The following is a 19,177-nucleotide window of genomic DNA, read 5'->3' as shown; positions in this document are numbered from 1 at the left end:
GAAAGGTTTGAGTGCTCAGAATTTTGCAGAGAAGCCATAATCCATTGTTGATCAAAAGCTGCTAGCTGTGGCAGTAATATTATAATGATTGAGCTTGAAATGAAACATCACCTGAAAATGTCTTTCCAATGTATTTCTAGTACCTAAGGCCTCACCACATCATGACAAAGGGCTGATTAAGATAAGCAATAATACTCCTTGAGCTAGCCCTAAGGAGTACTCACTAAATGGCAACCTTGATGGTGTGTAGTTTGAGGCATGATATTTCTTAGGTGTTAAGGAGGTTTCTGAACTCTCGAATTTGGCCATGAATAAGCTGGACAAAAAGGACACATCTTTTGAAGTGACCTGGAAACTGTCTTCCTTTCTTGATTTTTCAATCGTCAGACAGTTCAATGAGATATTTTTTCCATATGCTATATTTTTATTACTGGTACTCTTCTAGGCTACAAATGCATCTTTTGGTTTTCCTTTGTTATTTGCAATTGACAAAATTGCAAAAAATCACAGATTTACTTGACCCATGAAGTTCTACTATTTAATGTTTTGGTCTGAATGTTGAGAGCATTCGGCGGGATATGTTACAAGGGTTCAAATGCTGTAAATCTTGCATTTTGGCTGGTGTGTTTACCCAAAAACAAGAATTCTATAAATCTTGAACTTTGTTTCTTTGAATTGTCCAGAGTGATATTTTCATGATCTGTGACATCGAAGTACATTACCAAGCTGAAGTGCTCAATCATGTTATGTCTCAGACTAATTGAGCAAGCTTGAAATCAGGGTTGTCTCCACACGTAGTGCAGACTAATCGGTACGGTACAGTATGGTATGTATTTGTACGATTTACTACAAAAAATAGGCACTTTTTGGCCACTCTCCTTCAAGCCTACAACTTTCTTTTTTTCTTTCTCCTTTATTTTATTTTTCTTCTTTCTTTCTTCTCTCTCTCTCCCCCCAAAGCTTCTCTCTCTCTCTCTCTCTCTCTCTCTCCCTATCATGCTTCTTACACCCTCTTTTTCTCTCAAGCCTCTCATCTCCCTCTCTCTCTCTCTCTCACACACACACACACACACACACACACACAACCTTCTCTTTCTCTCTCTCTAGCCTCTTGCCCTCTCTCAAGCCCACACTTCTCTTATTTGTACGATCCCTCATGTATGATGTATCCACTCCCATCTATGTAGTTGTAAGTTGTAGGTAGTAGTACTTGATGTTGTGCATGTAGCATCAGGTTTTGGCATGTTATCCTCAAGTATTCATCTTATATACTCTAATAGCATTGCTATTTAGACTTGAAACATCTATTCTATTAACTTTAGTCCAAAACAATCAAGTTAATTTTTTTGGTCCTAATATCATACCGTACCTTATAAAATCTTAAGGTACCATTTAGTACCATATTTGATCATATTGTACTGTATCGTATCTTTCCTACTCGACAACTATGCTTGAAATTTTCACGAACCAATTCTTGAGTGGCACAGCTATTTTGTCATTCCAATTTCATCCAATTATAATACTTACTCTCAAGTAATACAATGCATAGGTAAATAGAATGAAGACAATGTATGGTATTGCTCTTTTTGTGCTACTGAGATAACCATTAAATTTAGAAAATAGATCTGCCTCAAAACTTGCCCAATCATTCCTCTCTCTTGCTCAACACTTAATTGTTTTAACATGATTGGTTTGGTGATTAAACCAAACTGTTTGTCTTCCAGCCTATTGTACTGTTCAAATGAAACCATAGACGTTTTATGAACAAAAGGCTATGAAATAGTTGTTAGGAGTATTTAGATTAAATACATTCATTATAGTATTTGCATGGAATGTTTTGAATGATATCATTGTTGATAATAGCCACTCTCAGGCAATAATATGGAATGTTTTGGCTAAAGTTTGGTTGATGCTAGCACCGTTAGGTCATCAATAATCCTTACTTGTTGGGCAAAGTGCTAAAACTTTGAAAGAGTGTTGGCAATGCCTTTTTTATCTTGTAAGGGTGTGCCACCTGTTTTTTCTTGATTGATTATAGAGGATAATAAGGATCACAAAAGTATCCCTAGTCCTCTCTATTGCCAAAGAAGGAAAGAAGAGATGGAAAACAATCAACCTTAATGTTATATCATTTTGATGAGGTGGTTATTTGATAGCCTACAAGCTGATCTATGAGTATTATCTTTGCAAAACATATAAATGTATGGCATCAGCAGATTGTAAAACAAGTTGACTGGAAAAATCATGCGCTCTTTGTATTGACATGCTCATTGTGTGTAAACACTAAAGTGTTGTCTTCTAAATGCAGATGGTGTCAACGAATGATACCTGTTCAAGGAAGCTGTGCATTTTGTAAGGATGATTTAACTGCAGTGGTCATCATGCTTGTTAAGAAGCATTTTGCTACAAGTGATGAGCACCCTCTCAAGGTTCTTTATTGATGGATTAGCAGTGCTTATTATTAACTTCTTTTAAGGGCTCTGGATATTGAATCATGTTTAAGCACGTCAAATGATTTAAAGTAATTATTCACAATTTGTCCAAGATGCGGCTGCTATTGACAGTTGGCCATCAATCTTTTCTCAACTACTTTGTGGTGCACTATTCTATGCCTCATCTTACATAATTTCTTGAGAATTAATTAAAAAGATGACAATTGAGAATTTGGTTAGGAGAATCAACTCAAGTTCTATAACAGGGACCCAAGGGAATTGCCACACTTTTTATCTCTAAATCTATCCTGTGCCATCCTCTATATTGCTTCCTTGCCATCAACCTTGCTGTCATGAGCCTACCTGTGGTCAGTTCACATCAGCGCTCTGCTGCCAGCCATCCTGCTGATGCTACTGTTCGCCTTACTGATGCTGCATGTTGTCATCAAAACCCACTGCCTTGGTGCTGTCCTCATAATTACATGTGCGCACATCTGCTCCAGCCCTGGTGACATCATTTATAGCTCCTCGAAGTGTCCAAAAAGCTTTGTTTTGCAGGCTGCCCCTGCTACACTGCTGGTTTCTAATCTTGCAGCTGTGTTTTAGCCTTAGTGCACTTCAGAATTCGAAGGACTGCTTCATATTACAGCACACACACTGCTCTCCTTAGCCTCAGTGCTTACTGCTTATCTTGGATTACTATGTATGCCATCATTTTGCTGTCATTGCTGCCAATGGGCCTTCTATATCAGCTATCAATGTTAAGTTGGCGGTTTGCTGTGTTTGGGATCTGTCAATATGACATACTCCTTCAGCATCCCTTTGACAGCTACCTTCAGAGACAAGGTTTATTGGACAGCCCTTTTCTCCTTAAGCAGTCCTCCATACACAATGTATTTCTTTGCAGTCCCTAGTGTATCTTCACAAGGTATCAAAGCAGAGTGTTCACAACACTTGAGGTATTATGAGGGGTAGGTTTTGTAAGAGTGCACACGGACAAACTTTTGAGGTCCTAACCTGCTTCCCAAAGCAGGCACCATCAGAGCCATTGTCTTCTTACCCTTCATCATCATCAATCTTGGCTTCAAGGGAGTAGCACTCTAATTCTTCACCTTTTACACCTACAACAGTATGGATTCTTAGCGTGTTCCTTTATCATGGGAGATTTCCTTGTCTTAGCTCAACACAACCATTCCTAGACCCTCAGAGAGTGTGTCTTAGTTCAAGTGATTGGATGGCAAGAATCCATCCATGGGAGAACACGCCTATGTGGAGACTATTGGGTATCCATTGTCTACATCTCAGCTTGATATGATTTGCATGGTTTGTACTATGGGTTTTAGATTTCTATGATCCTTCCACTTTCTGTGTTGCCCCAACTAAAATGCAGGTGAATTATCATGGATACATGGATCTCTATCAATGTGTAAATTTGAGGATCCATTGAAGCTGCACATGGATCAATGAAGTTATGCTAGCATTTGCACAAAGTCTGAACACGACCCAAACACAATCATCAAAACATAAAAAGCAGATGTATCTTTGATCAGGGAATGAATGCTAAAATGAATAAGTGAAGAAGATGATATAGATGTGAACGCTCAAGTAGTAGAGATGTCCAACAACCATGAGAGAGTGCTGGAGAGTGACACCCTCCGTATACGGATCTTGAGTTCACCAATACTACCAAATGCTAGGCAGATTTTGAATCAGAGGTCAAAATGACTGTAAATCTGATGACCAAGAGCTGTAGCAGCAAACATGCAGCCTTGGGAGTGTTTCTTATGCACTTGATCATGTAGCCTTGCAAATCACAATAGCCAGCACCCAAAATCATAAATTTGGAACTACAAGGCAATGAGATGATTATTGCAAGAATTGAGATACTAGAGAGGCAACTTACATGAGAATTGAAGACAGCATGACTTTCTAGAGAGGCAACTTACTTAAGAATAGAAGACAGCATGACTTAATCATATTGTAGCTTTGGAAGGCTAGTAGTTGCAAAATTGGCAAGTAATCATCAGTATCCAACTAACTTGACTTATCAGTCATCCCCCTTGCGATGAAAAACCATTGGGGCACATAATTAAGAATGATGCAACTAGTATGTTCACTAACCACACGGTGGTCACTGAGATGTAGACCAAGTTGTGTAATCTGTACTATTAAACCTAACTTGATCATTAAGCACATTTTTAGTCATCGTGAATCCTATCGAGCCACCACAATCTAACTTTTTCTTATCATATTTTTCCATCATTTTTCAGCTCATAAAACAGCCCCAAAAAGGCATTGTTGTCATTTAGCACGAAACACAAGATTTCTTCTAGCTTGAACATGTTCTATGAAAGGGACTCGTTGTGCATACCACTCTTCATTCTGAATCGTCCCTTTGCGTCCCCCCAAAGTTGCTTTCATTGCTAGTCTACCTCACATCTACCATCATTCAAGTGCTGCCTGGCTGGCAGCCATCTACATCAGTTCCAGATTATCACCATCTATTGCTGCCTGAAGGCCCTTATTTTCATGTTTTTCAAAAAGAGAGGGTAAACCCACACCTTAACATTAGAATCAAGGTATCCATAACAATCACGGGTGTTCACTTGTAGTAATGTTACCTCTAGTTAGTCCCCTTAGTCAAGGCCCTCTCATACACTTGAAGAGATTTCTAATTGGTCAGCTAGCATTTCTTGCCTCCATTAACCAAGATACATCTATGGGTAGACTTGCAACCCATTTAGGCTACTCGCTTTCCCTTGTGGCCATCTAGTTCAATGGGCAGTGATGAGAGTTTGGGGTACTCATCATATAACTCCCAATTAAGATATCTGCATCTAATAAAAATCCATAAGAGCTATTAGGTGGGGTGATAAGTCTATTACAAAGATTCATTGTGTTAACACGAGGTTATTTACCCCCAGTGACCAAGGCCCTCTCTTCAATGGAAATGTGCATCTTATCTTCGGACTTGGGGTGAGATTGCTATTTGTCTACTAGTTTTGCCAGCTGACTGTGACAAGCCATTTTCTTTAGTAGGACCGTTGTCAAACTCATTGGTGGGATCATGGGTCTAATGGTGGCTTGAGGCAAGGCTTGGCTTGATGGTATTTTCTTGATGTCTCTTTTCTTGACTCAGCTTGACACAAATGGCTCATAATTCCATCGAGCTTATTCTCTTGTTGCTCAAGTACCTAATGATACATATATGTTTATGGTGCTATCGTCTCGGACACTTGTCCTATTACTCTCTTTACAATATTTTACACAACAAACTAGCTGAGGGAATTCTTAGACTCAATCTAACTCATGATATATAGATTTTCCGAGTTGGATCAACAACACCAAAATGAATTTATCTCCCATGAATTCACCAATTCTTGGGATGATAATATGGCATAGCTTGCCAATTGACCTTGACAACTCACCTTCTTCTGTGTATGTTATCTTTTGCATCCTCATAACCATATATGCCATGACGAATTTTGTATCTTGCAAGACTATCTCTAATTTTGCGTTTGTTGTCAAAGCCAGGGACCATCTTGCTTAAGATTTTCATCCAACAAGTTGCATTCTTATTATCTCTATTCTAACAACTCTCTAGAAACTTTGGATCCAACACAAATGCAATTGTAGCCATAGGAGAATAATAACTATTCTATCGTGTAACACATAATGTCCGTATCTGCTCATATCTTTGTGTCATCAAACAATCCTTATCATCATCATCAAAAGGAAAGAAAGTTTGTAGTGGCTCAATGATTTTGTCCATAGCCTCATAGACTTTCCCAATGCATGGTTGCATATTATTGATAAGTCTCAACAAATGCATAAGAGGTTGCACCATGGCATCAATTTGATGGATATCATTCCAAAAAGAAGCATCTTTTGCAAATGTAGCATATTTCATTCCTGGAGCAATGGAGGACACTACATTTATATGATACTCATCACTAATAAAGGCTTGTCTTAAGGTAGCATTGAATGTACTTTGGTGACCAAGCATCAGGAAATTATAAGCAAAACGTATTTTTGAGTACTCCAAGAGAACCTTCTTGGATATCTTGTGAAACTTAGCATGCATACATTGGTGGTTCAAGACAAATGTGACTATGGAATTTGACTTTTCCAACATCGGCTCAATCCAATCCAACTTACAAATATCTTTCAGCAAATTGTTTAAGCAATGTGCCATGCAATAAGTAATGTGTGGATATGTACATTGAACAATTTCACGTGCAGCCCTATTTGTGGGCTCTCCATTCACAACAAGTCTAGTGACCAAATCAAGGCTAACCATCTCAATGCTACTGTTACACTCAAGCACAAGTGCGTTGGCTCACTTACCAACAATGGCATCATGATGGTTTATAAAATGCATTTCACCGTGTGAATATGCAGCCATACCATGAATGGATTGCCTTGGAGTGTTGTACCACCCATCTGCAATCAATGTTACCCCATTTGTTTTCCATAAACTCCTGGTGTTTTCAGCTACAATCTCCATTGCACATCTTTCCTTCTTCAAAAGAGCAGTGTACAAAGACTTGGAGGATGGTGGAACATATGAGGGTCTTGCTTTTGTAGTATTTTAACACATGTTCTTAAAGTACTCAAAACCTGGTTGCATTAAACACAATGTGATTATGGTGAAAGAATCTTGCCATACCATGTTTGTATCCTCTTTTTTTCTTGGCATCCACATGTGCATCAAGAGTGGTCTACCTGAAATGTGTCATTGTAGGTGCTATAGAACTAGGCATCTCAAAATCACCACCATCTATATTACTAGTGGTGGGAGTTGCTATGGATGATGGCCTAGCTGAACTTGGTTTGCTAGATGCCACAACAATGCTAGTGCTAGTGCTAAATAAATATGGATGTATTGCTATTGGTCGTAATCCTCTCCTCTTTGCTAAAATTGCATTTAGCTCTCTAGCCTTTTGTTGAAGAAAGTGCTTTTTCTCTTGGCTAAGATTCTCACAAAAAAGCTCTTTGATGGCTTGGCTCTCTCAAGAAATGGGCTTTCACTTTGTTTGTTCTACTTGATCTTTCATAGGCACATGATATTGATTCCCCGTTTGATATTGGCCTTTCGGTCTCAACCTCTCACCACCATGACCAATCATTGGATTGCCTATCTCTACCACTAGTACGAGGGGTAGGAGCTCGAGAAGATGTTGCCAAGGGGGCCCAGGAAGATGATGCCATGGCAAACAGGTTTGGAAAAAGGTTGAACATGTGTGAAAAGTTAAAATTGTTGTGACCAGTCTCTAGGTGGTAGAAATAAGTGCAGACTTGGTGGATAGCTATGAACTAGTCTTTGCTGTTTTGGATAGATCCACACGTGTCAAGGCCTCGGCCTAGAGGCCATACTCAGAGGTTGCGCAAGACTAGGTTGTGCAACACTAGATAGGGATAGAGGCAACATAGGACCAAGCATAGGTAGACTCTAGAGACAACGTAGAATCGAGCTCACATTGCATAGGCATGGCAATGACCAATCACTATAGTCGTGTGGGGTGATAGACAGATTAGTGGTATATGAAACGGGTAGTCTGATGGTGGTTGGTACGTTGCATCACTGTGCACAAGATTGCAAGGCATCATGATATTTGCTATCCGTATAGGTACATATGGCCGAAATGAGGTACGACAGCTCGTTAAAGGTACATGTGTCTACACCGCCCTGTATTTACTTTACACACCATGATTGCACACCTGTATACTGCAGGTGATAGACACCCATTTGTCGTCTTAGTACGTAGAGCTCTCCCTTCCACTTGATTAGACAAGTCTTCACGGGTAAGCACAAGATATCTCATTTGCCAAGGACCTGTAGGCATCGTGACTAAATCCACCACCCACTTAAAATGAATCCACCAGCCACTTGGAATGAAGAGACAATGGATATGTGGGTTGCAATCCACAGTGACTATTGCATAAGGGAAGGCTAGTCACACATTGTGACTGTTGGAGTTTCCACATATGATGCCTCTCTCTCTCTTGCTCTCTTGCTCCATCCGCCGTAGCTCTTGCTTTCGCTTGTGTGCTTCCACTCAGGCTCTATCTTTCAATTGGTATTATAGCAGGTATCCGAGGAGCTTTTTCATCCTTTGCTTTAGCCTGGATTCAAAGCTCTAGCTCAAGGTTTCATGGTAGCCATTGTTTCTTCCTCTCGAGGTATGCATTGAGTCTTTCCTTCTCTTGGCTTATTCTAGCTTGCTCCCGGCTTGTTGCCCAAGGCTTAGCTAAACATTGTTGGGTGCTTATTGAGCTGAGGAGTAGCTATTTTATCCATTTTGAGTGGATACAGAGCATGCTTTAGAAGTCATGAACAGCTATGGTAGCTTGATAGCACTTTCATATTTTGGCCATAACTTTTGTATACGGTATCAGATTCAGGCATTCTATAGCTACAAAAGAAGAGCGTGACGAGAGCTACAAAGCTAAGCACTCATAAAGTTGATTATGTGCAGTTTTCAGTTCTCTGTTTCACACAGAACAAAACAATTCTGGTTTGGACAGCAAAGAGTAAATTCCATAAAGTATGTTTGATGCTTTGGGGATGTTATTTTGGTGCTCGGATGGTATGGTTATGCTTTAGGATGATTTGAATTGTTTGGAGCTTGATTAGTTGAATTTTGCAAAGGTTTATTGCTGTCATAATAGTTTGGATACTAAGCATTGGCACTTGGATTTCATGTATGAGTCCGGATATGATTATAACATGCTTTGGCACTTGGATTTGAGCTAGATTTGATGTATTCATAGTCGCCTTTGTATGTAGTATGGATTTGTTCGCATTGTACGATCTGTACGATAAGATATGGTATGAATTTGTATGTTTCCGTACGAAAAAACTGTTGCCTTTTTGGCTACCATGTCTGGCGCGTTCGATGTCCCGGTAAAAGTTAAATCTGCACACTCCACTCGCATTTTTGCTCCCTTTTTTGCCCACATGGCTCACTTGCTAGCCCATTGCCACTTGCCATTGGATGCCAATTGCCATTGGATCCCATGCTCTAGCCTTGGATGCTGTTTTTCACACTCTTGAGCCTTTTTTCTTCTTCCACTTTGGATCCCTCTCTTGTTCCACTCTCTTCTCTAGCCTGTAAAATGTGCTCCTCCCCTCCATTCTTCCACACCAAATCAACAAGCATTCTCATTGCTCAAGCCTCTCTCTCCTCAAGCAAGCAATCTATCTATCAAGATTCAAGCCTATCCCGATTCCCACCCCCTCTCTTTTTAACCTCCATCCTCTCTTTCTCCAACTTTCAAGCCTCTCACTCTCCCTCTCTTTCTCAAGTCTCAAGCCTCTCACTATCCCTTGGGTCTCTCTCTCAAAAGCCCCTCTCTCACTCATTACTCTCCTTCTCCATTGGCATCATGACTTGTGAGAAGCATGAGACCTTCAATTTGCATGCCATTCATGTGGAGAGGGACACAAAGAAGTCAAACTCCCACCTTTGGAGGAGTAAGTATTGCGGGAAGGGCTACATAAGTGGTGGGATCCGACTTTTTCAACATCTTTCCAAGATCGGGGGGGGGGGGAGGGGGGAGTTGCTCCATGCAAGGAAACCCATCAAAATATCGTGAACAAGATTCTTGCTAAGAAGAGAGGGGGATCCACTAGAGGAGGAGAAAGTGGCATATCGACACCACCACCTATGCCTACTAATGAGGAAGCATTAAATATGGGTGTATCCTTAACCGATGCAGGTGAGGCCTCCACCATTGGTGATGGGGGTTACACGTCCGCATCCGGCTCCGGCAAAAGACGGAGTGGAGGCTCGTGCAGCATCGGAGAGGCAATCTTCTCTCTCTCAAGCTCTCGGTCATGTACGTGGATTAGTTGCCTTTTTTAAAGAAAGGCTACGACTTGTGGATATTGAAATTGCACGCATGGTGATCGAGTGCAATCTTGCATTCAATGTTTTAAAACAACAATGGAAGAAGATGGTAAAAGCCATTGCCAATGTGGATCCATATGAAGGATGGATCGGTGTCACATACAATGACATGAGGACGAAAAAGATTGATAAAGAGGAGATGATTGATAGAGCCCTTGATCCTATTCGGGCCACCTGGACAAAATACGGTTGCTCCTTTCTCACGGACGGATGGAATGATCATAAAAAAAGAGGTATCATCAATATACTCGTTTTATGTCCACTTAGCACTTACTTTTGCGGGCCGTAGACACTGGCAAGAAGGGGAGGAAAACGATGAGTGCCTTTATTAATCGCTACATTCGGCAAGCTATCATTGAGGTATACATTGTCTTTTAAAATTGTTTCTTTCATTATTCATGAATTATAATTATCTATCTTCCTATTCTCTTTGATATCTACCTCGATTTTCTTTTCCCCCCAAGCCCCTATCTCTCTTGATTCTTGAAAGTTGAATCTTTGGAGGCTTAACTCTATCTTTCTCTCTTTGATGTGTAAATATTGTAATTTGTGGTTGTAGGTGGGCCTCTCGAATGTGGTGCAAGTTATTACCGACAATGCGTAAAATTGTCAGTGCATGGGCCATTTGCTTGAGGCCGAGTTCTCCATGATTGTGTGGACTCCATGCATAAGTCATTGTTTGGACTTGCTTATGGAGGACATTGGGAAGCTTAAGTGGGTGAAGAGGGTGGTCCACAAAGCCACATCTGTTGTCACCATCTTCACGGTAAAGGTAAAGGTGCTTGCGATGTACTACGAGCATAGCATACTTGAGTTGAAGAAGCCTTCTTTAACTCGCTTTGCTCTAATGTGGTTATTACTCGAGTGTATTTATAAGGTGTGGGCCCTACACCAAACAGTGGTGTCCACTCTATGGAATGAGTGGGATGAGCATGAGATAGAGGAGGCCAAAGCTATGTAGCTCTTGTGTCTCAGTGAGCAGTTTTGGCAAAAAGTTCGTGCCATTGTCATTGTTGAAACTTCCTTTTATAGGGTGTTATGTATAAGCGATAACGGAGGGTCCACCATGGGCCTTCTTGTTCACTTCTTTAGAGCGGCATTGGTGGAGACACATGCTTGCACGATGATCATAGAGACACAATGCGCACATGTTCTAGAGATAGCAAAGAGGAGATAGGCATGGATGCATAAGCCTATCCATGGTTTGTAGCATTGGTATATGCGGCCTATAAGTCGCTGATGGTCATGGACGATAGAGAGCTCTATTCGGATCAGCTTGCATGTGGCCCCTGTGGATGATGCCAATGTAGTGCTAGAGGAGCTAGGATGCTACGCAGATCACAGAGGACATGTGGCTTTTATCTCTCCCACTTGTTGGAGGGAGTCACTTGTGAAGCCTCTATTTTGGTGGTAAAACTTTGGATACGCTTTGGAGACCCTTCAACCCTTAGCCATGAGAGTCCTTGCTCAGGATTGCTGTTCAGGTGCATGTGAGAGACACTAGAGTGCCTATTCTCTCATTCACATGAAGATTCACAATTAGATTAGAGCATGATAGTTAGAGTGGCTAGTCTATTGCCGCACTTACACGCATGATAAGGGCTATGATGAGCATGGGTAGTCCAAAGCAAGTAAATACTTGAGCATAAAATTTAAACTTTGTTGTTTTTGCAAAATGCAAGAAAAGTCAATTAATCGTAGCGTTGTTCCTTGCAAATCCGGCATGAAAATTGAGGAGATAAATGCCTTGGAGCCTCAATCTGATGATGATTATATCTTGGTAGCTTCTTATCTTGATGCTAGTTAGTTGGTAGATGCCTCGTCCACTTTTTCTCAGTGTTGGTTGCTTGATTTGGGGGCTTCTCTTCATATTACTCTGCACATGAATTGGTCTCATTTCTATCGGAGCATAACAGGTTTTGTGAGACTAGGAAATGACCTGGCATTAGATATTATTGGCATTGGTGATGCTAGATTGCAGTTTGGTTTAGGCAACACTTTTGTTTTGCATGATGTATGCCATGTTTCAGCTTTTGACCAAAAACCTACTTTCGATGACAACCATTCTAGAGGTTGAGGAAGAAGGAGGAGTTGTGCTTGCTATTGATGCTTGTTTCAGGAGGACATTCCAGCTAGGGATTAAGTGACAATTGTTGAGCTAAAACACGCTTTTCAGTTGATTAGCATTATTAAATATCCCCAAAGCACACTTAATTAATGAAAAACCCTAAGAAAAGGGAGCAGTCCGAGAGGGTTTCAGTAACCCTAATTCTTTGGAACACCCTTCAACATCTATAAATAGATAGGCTGTCCCCATTCAGCCTCATCTCTTTTTGCAAGTTTCTCACCCTTTTGTGTAGATTTCAGCCATCAATTTACCCCCACGTGGCTGTCCAGCCTTTGTGATTGCTGCCATCTCTCCATCAGCCCTTGCAGTGCCTTGGCGCCTTCTCTAAGGCTTTCGCCCATTGTCTGGCGCCGTCTTCCAGGCTGCGTTTGGTATCCACCTCACTAGCATCTCCACCATCTCCTGGTGCCTGTGTTTGACCCACGTCAGCTTGGCGTTAGTCTCCACACCCTTCAGCTGCCTGCGTTTGGACTCCCTCTACCTGGCGACAGTGTGGCTACTTTCCTCTCCATTAGGCAATATCCTTCAGCTTGTGTTTGTACCCTTTTGGAGCTGCTTGGCATCATCTCTCTCTTCTGCAACTGTTGCCTCAGTTTCCTGGCATCAGCATTTTGCAAATTCCTCACTCCACACTCTGATTGGTGGTCACGGACTTGGGATCCATCTCCGCTGGACGTCACTCTCCAACACTTTGCTCTGCCCTTGAGTATCTGTACACCCTTTCTTTCATTTACAATATTCATTCACTTCAGAGTTGTGTTCTTCTCTCCCTTCTTCTATTTCTGTTTGAGTTTGTGTTTGAGTTTTGAGTTTTGCATTTAGGGTTTGAGTTTTGCTTTTTGTGTTTATGTCTGTCTCTTTGTGTTTCTGTCGTGGTCATACACTTTGTTTTTCCTCAGTACAAACCCTAGCAATTTTCTTTACAACAACTGCTAGGAAGTCTTCTAGGAGGACAACATTTTTAACATCCCTTGCTATAGGTGACATCATTTTGGGTCCTCCAGGCTGCAGGTGACAGCATTTGTGGCTGTCCGGCTGAAGGCAACAGCATATTTTGTGAATGTCCAGCATCAATACTCACTCACTCACACACACACTCTTTTTTGTAGCAATTGAATTGCTTGCATTAGTTGAGTAAACAAACAGGAAAAAAGCTTCCACAATTTGGTAATGTGAGATTGCCAGTGCCCAGAGTTATTTCAAATCAGCTGTCATATCACCAATACTTTGGAGTACCTATTGACTTCCTATTATAGAACACAAGACTTTCTAATTGACCTGTATAGGGAGTAGTTTATACATCAGATTGTTAGCCTGAAAACTGGGACCATCTCCTTTAACATCTCTGAGTGGAAGTTTGCTTGTAGAGGTACGTGTAGAAATTTTCTGGTGCCCAAGGATCTACACTATTGGCTACAAATATACAAAAAGATACAAAGAAGTGATGAGAGGAGATCAATTGCTTCTGGCCACAAAGATGGCAAACTATTGGCACACTGATGGAGTATATGGGTCACTTGAAGAGTTTCCTTCATTGCAGCTTGCTGATCAGCATCCTTGGTGACTGAACCTCCAACCTCCTCTTCCATTGTTGATGTCTCAGCTTGCTGATCCTCCTTTGCTCTGGCGAAAATGAATTCTTCAACCTTCCGTTTAGTAGAATCCATGTCATCTCCGTCGCCCAGAAAATCCAAGAATTCATAACCACTCAACCAGTACTCGTGAAATTCAGAATTACACTGCACAAGACTCCACCATTCTGGAGAGAAATCTTCAACATCCCAATCCTGGAAAGAGCTCTCTGGAATCCTGATCAGACAAATCATCGTAATCTGTGGGCTCATGAAGCTCTGTGGAGAATTCCTCTGGATGCAGATCTGATAAGTTGTAGTCCCCTTCATCTCTGTCAAGTTTATTAGGTGAAAGTTCAAAGGAAGGAGCATCAGGATTCAGCTTTTGTCCCTTGACTGGAAGGCTAGAATATGACGTAGCCATTTCTTGGTTGGAGGTCGACGCGAGCAAAGAAATGGCTCCCTTACACACACACACACACACACACACACTCTCTCTCTCTCTCTCTCTCTCTCTCTCTCTCTCCCCCTTTGACTCAGCATAATCCATCCTTTCGTGAAGGGCAACAGTGGTAATTGTTGCTGGACCCTAATTTACAGCAGCAATTAGGGTTTCTCAGCCACATCGGGTTCAGTTCCGAAATAATTGAAGACCTAGTGGTCAAAGTAGCAGCTGTGAATTGGGAATTTATAGCTGATTTGAAGGGTGAGTGCATTCTCATTTGCTTTGGCCTGCATGCAAGAGTCTAAGCACTGATCTATGCCCAAATTTTTAGCCAAAAGAAAGGGTAAATTGTTCCTTGCTGCTGCTGGTCATTTCTGACAGCCCTTTTGTATTGAAGTTTGAAGGAGGTCAACCCATACTTGAGTGTACTTCAACTTAGTGATGACAAGTTAAAGAAATACTGCAAGGGGCACCAATTGTTATGGCCAATCGTGTATTGGCTGTCCAAGTTTAACTGGCAAAGTTTAAATTTCAGATTTTTGAATTTTATTGCTTGCTGTAAATTGTGTTTAATAAGGTCATCTACCACCCTATCCGAGAAGTAAGGTTGGTTTCAGGTGGTACTGGGTGCATTTGGTGGGTAAAGACCTAGCTTTCTCTAGAATTGATATTGGAATGGAAACAAGTCCTCTACATGCTTTGTTGAGTCATTCTCTTCAAGAGGGGGACACAATATGAGTGTGCTCTAGTGAGCTATGTTCCTTGAAAGTTTTGCTGTTTTAAGTGTTGAGACTCGAGAACAGTGTATTTTGTATTTCTTTCCGCATAAAATTGGGTTGGGTGCACACTCAAGATATATGGATTGCAATCCAGGGTTTACTTCTGCATTCACTTGTGCTGTAACTTGGCCCATGGAGACACAGGTCTGCCTAGATTTTAGTCTTCATACTGTATCCTCCAGCAAGGTAAACAGACTTATCATTCCACCTGCTTGGATGTGGACAATCCTGGTGGCAATCACTCAATGTGATTGCTTCAAGCCACAGAATCTAACAATAGCTAGAGTCCAGTTAATTGCGTTTTTGCATTAGTTCATAACTTGTTTGGGTAATGCCTTTCCTTGAGGTCTTTTCCACTTGCACATTCCAGTTTACGTAAGTAGAGCTCTTCAAGAAAAAACGAACATTTTGATCGATCATACTGCTGCAATGCGCCAGTCATCACAGAATGACAGTTCTTTCTCTTTTGTAAGTCCTTGCAGCCTAGACGATGGACATCAACTTCTCCATATAGGTTAGTCATAAATGTTTTTTTTCGCCAATATATTATATGACACGATTGAAGTTTCGCAGTGACAAACCAAGTGTTTACATGAGGTGAATGTGTTTTAGGGCTGAGTGTGGTATTGTGTAAACTACCTGCATTTGTGCACTTTCGTGTTTATTTGCTTATGCAAGGCATTCCTCACTCCTGGATTGAGACGCTCATTATGGCCTTACTTTTCCAGCCAGAATGTTATAAATGTTTGATAGAATTTAAAAGAATTCCCAACCTTCAGTTGAGTTTGTTATTTACTATCTTTAACATGTTGGCCTTCTTGTGTAGTTTGCAGTTGCATATAATAAACGCGGGCTTGAAGCTAAACAATCAGATTTGACAGTGAAACCTTCAGTTGAGTTTGTTATTTATTATCTTTAACACGTTGGCCTTCTTGTGTAGTTTGCAGTTGCATATAATAAACGCGGGCTTGAAGCTAAACAATCAGATGACTGCAAGGCCTTAGGATCTCTTGGAAGAATGGAGTGTATCAATATAGTAGCAGAGGCTGTTGGGAAAGCTATAGCTCATGCGATGGTGGACCTCACTGCACCTATGGTTAGTAAGGTTAAGTTCATAGATCTCAATCAAATGGTGGATGAAAATCCTTTTTTGAGAACTTACATCCATTATCATGTGTGGCGTAGACGAATTTTTGTTTGCATTGAGCTGATTGAACTGCTCATGGTTGTAGCCCACCACATGCTCGAGATATGCAGAAAACATATTTTGTCCTGGTTGTCTTCACCATTTTGATCTAAATTATGCAGTGATGATTCAGTGTTGGGCTTTTTTGTATGCAGATGGTTGTGGTAGTGGAGGTAATTCCTGTTGCAGGGATTCAAGGCCCTCCGATTTGTGGTGTGGCAGTGGTTCCTGGTGAAATGGTCAACACCAAACCAAAGCTGTGTCTTAAGCCGCTTGTTTCTACTGCTCATCGAACAAAAAAGTTAAAACAGTGAAATACTTCTCGTGCTTATTTCACAAAGAGGTTTTCTTAGACACGCTCGTGGAGCAGCTAACATTTTGCTATTGCTTGTGAGAAGAATGTTTCTTCCTTGGACATTGTTTAAGGCCCTTCCCACCCCGGGCTTACAGGGGCAACGTAATCCTGCAAACACTACAGAAATGCTGTCATACCGAGCTGCTAGTGGCGGTCCTAATTTTTTAGACTGCTAAGAGATGTTAGCACCCTCAAAAAGATCTGAGTGCTTCCAGATATTACTCGCGGTTAAAAGGGGTTATCCCAACCATAGACTGCCATTTTCTCTGTTCTCTCTTCCTTCGAAAGAGGTGTCTATCCATGCAGTCTCTTTTGAATTGATGCGAGGTTTGCTGAGAGGAAGGGGCTCTTTGATTCTGTGAGATACCTTCAACGTCTTGTCCAAATATGTGATCATCATCCCTTTAGTTTAGCAAGAGGAATTTGGAGGAATGGAACTGTGTACAAATATGGAAGTCTCCCTTCGGTCAGAGGAATTTGGAGGGAAGGATCTTGACGCGGCTTCTATGGAAAATTAGTAATTCTCTCTTTGGTAAGACGAATTTGGAGTAGAGGAACTTTTATATGGAAAACTTAAAAAAGGGACTGGCTGCCTTAACAGCAACCACGTCAGTTAGAGTTATTTGGAGAGAGAGCTTCCAATGACTGCCCCACAAGTCCGAATATGCCGGTCTCGTTCAGCGTGCACACAAAATAGGCAATCTGGCTATTTTGCATGACCATCGTTATCTCCTTTCCCAAATGCCGCACCCAAAACAGGGAGTTTGCTAAATTGTGGTTGAGATTATGTGAACGTTCGGACAAACTGGATAGAGGATCAAACGGAATCCCAATGCTTCATTTTGCTTCCAAAACAAGGAGTTTAATCTATCGAACTTTGGTTGTGATTAGGTGAGTAAACAACCATTTCAAGCCCAAGTGTATACGCCTTGAAGTAAGCATTAAAAACCTTTAGGATTAAACATGAATATAATGGGTTTTTTTTTTTCTTTTTTTCGGGTGGGGTAGGTGATGGTAGAGGTGAGCTACTTACATTTCACAAAGAGGGGTATTGGCTTGCACTTGGGACCGGGAAGAAGGCACTCCATGCGTCATATATCAAAGTGTTTCATTCACAACCCACTTCTATGATGCTCACGGGTATGAACAAATCAAAATGTACAAGGCATTAAAGGCTAAGTATGGAGAACGATGAAAAAACCCACTTATCACAAAGAGGGTTTGGTATGTGGATTAGTTGATATCTCTTATCGCACATAAATTGACCACTTGTCTACAATGATTCTATTGGTTTACTCTTCTTTGATTGATTGCCTGGTAACTTTGATGGATTGGTAGTTTTAGGATGCAAGATGCTTTATTTGCTTGCAACTTGTATCATGTATGGCTTTTCGATAATAATGAAGGCAAAGATGCATGTAACTCTACCTTACATTTTGAATTGCTTACAAATGGCTTTTTGACTCGAGCTGAGCTTTGATGTTAATTTGTTAGTCCATTTGTTTGTTAACTATTGAACTAGAATAATATCTTCTATGCTTGATAAATATCTCTCTTTCTCATCGATAAAGGGAACTTGCATCATACCTTGGTTTACTTCATGAACTATTTTTTGGTAGTTGTGGTTGGCTTGACGATTTTAAATATTTGAGTAACATTCCCTATATTTGCATGTTGCAATGTGTAGCTTGATCTTTTCAAGGGGTGTTTCAATTATGATAAAGCATGTTCTTTAGTACTTGGTTACCCATTTCTTATGGATGCGCCTTTGATAGGCTTGATTATAGATGGTTTGTAAGTGAATAACACTTGAAAATACACCACTTTGGCACGTTGGACTTTGTTGTATATTTTAATGTTGATCATCATAGAAGTTAGGGTTAGAGGCCTCAATTGTATTTAGGATAGAGGCTCAAATCAAGGTTTTTCGTTACAATCTGTTGCGAGGTCTAAAAGAATCCCATGTTGAAGTGGCTTTAGCACCAAGAAGAGAATTGATAATTATAGCTATCCAAGATACTAATGCATCATGACTCAAAAGCAACTTAGTGCTTAGGCTTTCTTAACTCCTCTATGATGACTTTGTTGTCATCGTAAACTACTCCATTTGGCCTCCTTTTTAGTTGCCTTCATCGATGCAATTTCACTTGGTGTTGTGTTGTCGTAAGTTGATTTGTGATATTTAGTTCAGTTTCCTTGAAATAATGTGATTACTTCAATGCTTTCTTTTAATCTTTTGTGCTTCCAAACTTCAAAGTTGTTTGATTCTTTCCTTTCTTGATGACTTGCTATGGTATCATCCATTTGAACCTTGGCTCTTCCAATATTAACCTTAGTTTTGTCTCTGGTATGTATGTCTTTGAACATT

At 40.7% G+C, this 19,177-nt stretch overlaps 1 protein-coding gene across 4 annotated transcripts in view; it reads left to right on the top strand.

Moving 5' to 3' along the window:
* Window positions 1-18,232, top strand: part of LOC148023474 (uncharacterized) — an 84,550-nt gene extending 66,318 nt beyond the window's left edge. For 2 of the 4 annotated variants that reach the window (XM_087696456.1, XM_087696458.1), the window contains exons 4-7: window positions 2,309-2,429; window positions 16,209-16,373; window positions 16,610-17,700; window positions 17,818-18,232. In XM_087696456.1, the coding sequence (XP_087552582.1) occupies window positions 2,309-2,429; window positions 16,209-16,373; window positions 16,610-16,768 (445 nt within the window). In that variant the 3' untranslated portion in view covers window positions 16,769-17,700; window positions 17,818-18,232. Of the gene's footprint in view, window positions 1-2,308; window positions 2,430-16,094; window positions 16,374-16,609; window positions 17,701-17,817 lie in introns of those variants that run through there. The other 2 variants (XM_087696457.1, XM_087696459.1) reach the window with 2 other exon arrangements.
* The last annotated feature ends 945 nt before the right edge of the window (window positions 18,233-19,177 follow it).

Source organism: Lygodium microphyllum, chromosome 16 (genome assembly GCF_053477565.2).
Source record: "Lygodium microphyllum isolate KBCC chromosome 16, Lygodium_microphyllum_v1.1.10, whole genome shotgun sequence".
Lineage (NCBI taxonomy): Eukaryota > Viridiplantae > Streptophyta > Polypodiopsida > Schizaeales > Lygodiaceae > Lygodium > Lygodium microphyllum.
The sequence above is the reverse complement of the archived record's forward strand: the minus strand, read 5'-3'. Positions and strand labels throughout refer to the sequence as shown.